The sequence below is a fragment of the Sinocyclocheilus rhinocerous genome, unplaced genomic scaffold (assembly GCF_001515625.1).
Source record: "Sinocyclocheilus rhinocerous isolate Xijiao unplaced genomic scaffold, SAMN03320098_v1.1 scaffold1215, whole genome shotgun sequence".
Classification (NCBI taxonomy): Eukaryota; Metazoa; Chordata; class Actinopteri; order Cypriniformes; family Cyprinidae; genus Sinocyclocheilus; species Sinocyclocheilus rhinocerous.
In genome coordinates, this window is record NW_015628913.1 from 798619 (window position 1) to 805679 (window position 7061).

Genomic DNA, 7061 nt, shown 5'->3' on the forward strand with positions numbered 1-7061 from the left:
TCTCTCTCTCTCTCTCTATATATATATATACAGTGTGTACGGAAAGTATTCAGACCCCCTTAAATTTTTTACTCTTTGTTATATTGCAGCCATTTGGTAAAATCATTTAAGTTAATTTTTTTTCCTCATTAATGTACACACAGCACCCCATATTGACAGAAAAACACAGAATTGTTGACATTTTTGCAGATTTATTAAAAAAGAAAAACTGAAATATCTGAATACTTAGGACCATGTGATATTTCCGTTTTTCTTTTTTAATAAATCTGCAAAGATGTCAACAATTCTGTGTTTTTCTGTCAATATGGGGTGCTGTGTGTACATTAATGAGGAAAAAAAATTAACTTAAATGATTTTAGCAAATGGCTGCAATATAACAAAGAGTGAAAAATTTAAGGGGGTCTGAATACTTTCCGTACCCACTGTACATCTTGGATGCCCTGGAGGTAAGCAGATAAACATCAAATTTTCATTTTTGGGTGAACTATCCCTTTAAGCGCATAAGAGTCTTCTTTCAAAAGCTTTCACCAAAAATCTTACCAACCCCAAAAACGTTGGAACAGTGGTGTATTTGTAAATTAATCATTTTATTTTAGACAATGTGCAGCATTGGCCAATTCCAGCGTGCACAGGTAGTCAGTTATAATGAGAATGTCTTGTTTAGCCATACTGATTTGTTGTTGGTTTGACTACTAGCTACTGATGCTAGTGGTTCCTGGTTCAAGAACAGCAGATCTGAGATCAGAGCCAAATTTTCTGTCTTAAAATTGCCTGGTGGAAACGCCAAAGGATGGGGTGCCAGATTGGGCACTGGCTCCAGCTCCACAACTGACACCATGTCTGTGGGAAAAGGGGACATGGAATCCCAGCATTTAGAGCCTCTGGCTAACATGGAACCAGAGATATGGAGCCCCTTGACAAAGTTTTTCTAGGCTCTAACTTTCAAACCGAATGACTTGGAGGTGCCAAACATGATGGATGGGGGGTTGGTGTGTTGAAGTGGTTGAGAATGAGGGCTGATAAGCAGAATAAACAGTTTCAACACTTGATATTTTGTGCTTAAAGACCTTTTCTCAAACACAGGAACGTTCCGCTGTACCTTCTGTCAAACAGAAGTAGAGGAGGACGAATCGGCCATGCCAAAGAAAGACGCCCGCACTCTGGTGGCTCGATTCAACGAGCAGATCGAGCCCATCTATGTATTGCTACGAGAGACAGAGGACATCAACTTGTCCCATGATCTCCTGGAGCCCGAACCGTCAGAAATCCCAGCCCTAAAACAGAGGTCAGCACCTCCTGTTCAGTCAAAGTGGCCAGTCATATGCACGAGACAGTGTTGTTTTCAACTAAAACTATTAAAATTATTTATTTATTAATTGAAGCTGAAATCAAATAAAAGCTAAATAGACATATTAAAAATAAAAGAATTACTAAAAACTAAATGAAAATTTAAAAAATTAAAACTGAAGACATAAAAATATAAAAGTTGATTCTGAATATTAAATATTAAAATATGAAAATAAATAATACTAAAAAAAAATTGTCAATCAAGAATGTACATGGCAGTTTATTCTACTAAAATTTATACTAAGGCCCCGTCCACATGGAGACACGTTTAGCGGTATACGCATACATTTTGTATCGTATAGGCGTTTCGTCCACACGGATCCGGCGTTTTGGGAGAGTGAAACCGATATTTTTTGAAACCGGGTCCCAGAGTGGATAAATCTGAAAACGCCGCCCTTGTGTTTGCGTGTGGACAACGAATCCGTATATTTTCTGAATCTATGACGTCATCAGCCCACATCTCTCCCCTAGTCAGACACCGCTACATCACGTAACGGCAACAAAAACATGAACAAACACTGAACAATTGTCTTTTTATCAACTAACATTAACACAGATTAATAAATTTATTGTTCCATGTTCGTTTGTATACCGCGCGCAAGGTTTATGCGCATAGTCCAAGTCTTCTTCTCCATTTTTAATGTGTCTCTGTGGCAGAATTACAGCGCCACATACTGGTCTGGCATGTATACTACATCGTTTTGTGTCGGTTTCGTGGTTTCGTGTGGACGCAGATATTTCTTGAGACGAGAGGGAAAAAAAGATCGGATAGGGAAAGCTCTGGCTTCATGTGGACATAGCCTAATGCCAAGTTCACACTGCATGATTTTCAAACTCCTACATCGTTTTGTGTCGGGTTTGTGGTTTCGTGTGGACGCAGATATTTCTTGAGACGAGGGGGAAAAAAAGATCGGATAGGGAAAGCTCTGGCTTCGTGTGGACGTAGCCTAAAATAGGCCATTTATTTTTAACCAATTAGCAAAACTTCATTTTCATCTGCTTTGATGATTTTTCCTCCCACTTTTAACAGATAAAGGATGGCCAATTAAAGTCAGGTTTATGTTGTCAACAAATTAGTAATCCAACTTTTTCTATTTTCCTCAGTCGGGAGCGGGCCGCCCAGTCTGCAGGAGGAGCTGGTGCAGGGGCACCTGGTCGGGAAGTATGGAAAAACAAAGGCTCATCGTATGACCTCTACTCGCAGGATGTGGTCATCAGCATGGAAGACCAGGAGCCTCAGCCTGGCCAGACTACTGAGGGAAAAGCCCCCAAAGAGAGGCCCGTATGGCTGACAGAAAGCACAGTGCATGGGGCGTACAGTGAAACAGATGCTCTGAAGCAACGTGAGTCACATAGACTATTTTGAAAGTGTTTTTTGTGCTGATGGCTGCATATTAAAGGTACAATAGGAGATCTTGGAAAATGCTAACTTTAGCCTGATAGCACTGAAAGCGAACGTCCCACCCTTCCTGCAATCGCCGTCCAAAGCCACGCCCCCTGAACGCATTTACACTCACAGACCAGAGACAACATTACTACAATAGGCTACATCAGGTTCCCAATTCCAGCCCATGTTCCGAAGTGAAGTAAACTTCAACGGATTTCCCCTGCTCAGGGAGTAGGGAGCAATGAACTCTGTGTAGGGATTATACCGATCGGAACACAGTTCATGCACGTAGCTCACTTCTAACGAGCTGGCGCGAGGACTGGATTAACCGCTGGGCTACATCATGTGTCATTCACCAGTGAGAAATCTTTAAAAGTACTACAATACCAGGAAGGAAGATCGGCTTGTTGATGTTTGCCTGCCATCCTCGCTCTGTCTGCACAGCGTGCGTGAACGCGCTGATGAGTATCCTGTCTGCGCGAACTGGGTGCGCAGAGGTATGCTAATACATACGTTGACAGGCAGGTAGGAAAGCATATTAAAACGCTCGGACCGAACGTTTTGATTAGACGAACATTTCTTGATCCTACACCTTCCACAGAATATATAAATACAGACAAATACATTTAGACCACTTAACTTAATGATTGCTATCGGGATGTGAAGAGACTTTCAACCAGCATAACAAAAAATTTTTCTGAAGACAATCACCTATTGCACCTTTAACTTCATGATTTCATGATTTGCCTGCTTATTGTTGTTTATGCACCTCATGGGTCTGAATGCACAATCTAACTAGGTATAAGTGTGAAGGCACTGATTGGTTGAAAGAGATATTTTACCCTATTGTCACTCCAATATTTTGTTTGGAACACAAAAAGAGATATTAAAGGTACAATAGGAGATCTTGGAAAATGCTAACTTTAGCCTGATAGCACTGAAAGCGAACGTCCCACTCTTCCTGCAATCGCCGTCCAAAGCCACGCCCCCTGAACGCATTACACTCACAGACCAGAGACAACATTAAAAGAGTACAATAAAAGTAGTCTATTTGACTTATTATTGTGCTATATTCCAGGTTTAGAGACTTCAAAAGCCATAAAATAGTTTTGCATGAGAAATAGACAAATTTACAGTCCTTATTCAATGAAAAACTTTGCTTTCACCTCTGATATTTAAAAAAAAATACTTATTTGCATATTCAACACCATTGAAGAAGGATGAGAAAAAACCAAATGTACAGTTAATTTATTCTTGCATGTATCGTAGTTTATGGGTTTGAAAGTGTAGAAGTGTGGGTGAAAGTTAAGTACTTGAATGGACGGCAAGAAAGTATAGCACATTTATGGTTAAGAAATGTGCATCTAAATTGGCCCTGTTTCTTTTCTTCTTCTTCCAATTTTTACACACCAGCTGGCGAGGACTCTTTAGTAACCCAGGAGGGAATGACTGGACGAGGAGCCGCACAGGATGAGAATGAGGAGGTGATGCTGGCTCTCCTCATTCACGAGAAGAGGAGCGGAGTTGGTCCAGGAGGTGCTGTCGTCTCCAGACCGACCGTTCCAGCGGCTAACGCCAGCGACTCTGACAGCGATACCAGTGAATCGGATGAGGACTCGCTGCCCCGAGCTCCAGCCCACACTATGCACAACGCTACAGCCCTGCGGCCAGGAGAACAAGAAGATGAGGAGGGCGAAGATGATGGTGATGAGTTCGAGGAGGTTGGGGATGACCCTGTGGTTATGGTAGGGGGAAGACCCTTCTCTTACAGGGAAGTGAGCCAGAGACCCGAGCTGGTGGAACAGATGAGCGCTCAGGAGAAAGAGGCGTACATTGAGATGGGCCAGAACCTCTTTCAGGACATGTACTTCTGAGTTCATCTTGACTGTCTGCATCACATTCGTTCTGTCTTTACCTCACTTTTGGCCGTTGTTTCGATCGGTCTTCTTTGCACACTCTTAAGCAGTGTTGTGCGGCGTGCCAGAGCTGAGAAATGTAGTGTTATATCTGTTAACCATTCTCCTTTTTTCTCACCCCTCTGCCATATTCGCATATGAAACTACTCTGGTGCCAATGATACCAAAGTATCACAGTTGTAAACAAGAGTATCATACATTGGCAAACACGCAGCGCTAATTTTCCAGTTTGTTTACGGTCTTGCCACATTCGGAGACTTCCAAATGAATAGCAGTGTTGCTGCAGTGACCTCTGGGATGGTTTTACTCGAAAGAAAACCCCAAACCGCAGTATTTAGCAGGACATGCAGTTTGAAAGGAAAGACAAGCGATTTTCTTTTCGGATGACTGCCTTGACGTGATATTAAATGGAGTTTTGATGAGATGTTTGTTTAGTGTGAGATTGCTTTCCTTTCACAGCAGAAATGAGCACTGTCCTCTCTGATCTCTGCCTCAATGGAATACATTTTTTTTTTTTTTTCAGTTTGTTAGATGTTTTACAGTAATTAAAAGCTGAGTGTAAAAACTTCAGTGTATTCATGAATCTCTGTGTACAGCAACCTCAATAAAAGATGCATATGAATAGATGAGTTTCATAAACAATAATCCTGCTGTTATTTCACATAAATGTATTCACAGAATGGTCTTAGCAAATTGTGCCAAACCGTTTATTTTGTCTAGAAAGGAAAACGGGTTGTTTTTGCGGTGGCTGTTGCCAAAAAAATGTTTGAATTGACATCTTATGTGTGATCATGCAATTGAATTGGGAACAGAGTCTCCGGGGATGTGATTTGGTGCAGCTGCGGATGAGATGCGGGAGATGAAATCTGTGGTGCGTTGACGCGCAGTCAGAGAGAAAACCGGAATTGCTGCTGTCACGTCACATAACAGGTACAGCACTGTGGAGTCAAGTATGGGTATCTGTGGCTCAAAGAAGTGGGTGTGTCTAAATGTAGATTGTGTTTCTAAAGGTTTCTGAACCGGAAGTTATGGGTTTTGTCATATAATTTAATCCTTAAAATAGGTTTTGCAATTTAAAAAAAGAAAAAGAATGTTATGACACACAATGAATGACAAATGTTTGAGCTGGTCAAATGTATGAAATTTTGCGACATTTACCGGTTACCAAAAGGTCCGATGTTCTTGCTTCCATTGAAGCACAAGATGCTCTTTCGATCGTTCTCAAATCCTGCTGGAGAACATGATCATCAGGTTTTACACAAACTTGAGTTCATGCCGCTTTAGTGCTGTAAGCCATTATAATTCAACTAATCACCTAAATTGTTATGCTGATAATTTAACTAAACAAATGAGGTTAAAAAAAAAAAAAAACCTTTAATTAGGGTCTTTTCATTATTTATAATTTAAGATTCATTATTATTTATTCCTATAAATATTCAGATTTTTCATAATTTATTATTTGAATCATTGTTAAATAACACTATTTTGTGTTGCTGGGATTCTGTCCCTGTAGAGGTGAAGACAAGGCAGTTTTTTTCTCCTTTCATTTATTTCCAAATTCCCCTTTTTTCCAGTGGACAAATTGTGAAAATTAATTAAGAAATGATATTCTGAGCTTTGTTGCATGTAACTTGGTGAATTGAGGATTCTCAGATTCTGTGTAAAGAAAAAAAATGTGTGTACTGTGTGTGCTAACTTTTTTCAAGAAAATGTTTCAGCTAAACCTCTGTTTAACATATAAATGAATCTCAAATAAAAAGGCTTTTATTGGATTTTACATATTTATGAACCTTTTACAATGTTAGCTGACCTTGTTGTTGCACTCAGTTTTTTTTTTTTTCCACTAAGTTTCATGCCTACAAAAATGATTAATAATTTTGATAAATGTTCAACAACTTTCTTCTGCAGAACACAAAAGAAGATATTTGGAAAAATATATACTTTTGGCAATACAATGAAATTTTGTGCTGTCCAATAGCTATAGTTTGGACCCCAGTGTTCATCAGACTAAATAAAGTCATACTCGTCTTGTTTGGAATGAAGGTGAGTAAATGGTCTCTGAATTTACAGGGGACATAACACACCGTTTCTGCCAATCTCATGTTAATCTTGATTCCCTTTCATGGGAACTTCGAACTGTGTCCTCTAGGGGTCGCTATGGGGAACGCCTCGTCGTGACCCGTGTCTGAAGCATACATTGAAAAAACACCAACTCGTTGGCCGGCACAGCCATGACGTCACTACCGGTGCGACTATAGTATAAATAGGCGCCGGGAGCTACACATCATTCTCTTCTTCGTCTTCATTGACTGTTCTGTTTGAAGCATGCATTTCCAAGGAAAAAGTAAGAGCTATCTCTATTCATTATGGCGAGCACTAGCAGAGCATTTAGAAGGTGTGTGCATCCGTGT

General features: G+C 40.3%; 1 protein-coding gene across 2 annotated transcripts in view; it reads left to right on the forward strand.

Annotated features, from left to right (window-relative positions):
• LOC107738514 (general transcription factor IIE subunit 1-like) overlaps positions 1 to 5274 on the forward strand; it is a 15745-nt gene extending 10471 nt beyond the window's left edge. For both annotated transcript variants that reach the window (XM_016550270.1, XM_016550269.1), the window contains 3 exons: positions 1084 to 1285; positions 2452 to 2690; positions 4148 to 5274. In XM_016550270.1, the coding sequence (XP_016405756.1) occupies positions 1084 to 1285; positions 2452 to 2690; positions 4148 to 4608 (902 nt within the window). In that variant the 3' untranslated portion in view covers positions 4609 to 5274. The remainder of the gene's footprint in view (positions 1 to 1083; positions 1286 to 2451; positions 2691 to 4147) is intronic.
• The last annotated feature ends 1787 nt before the right edge of the window (positions 5275 to 7061 follow it).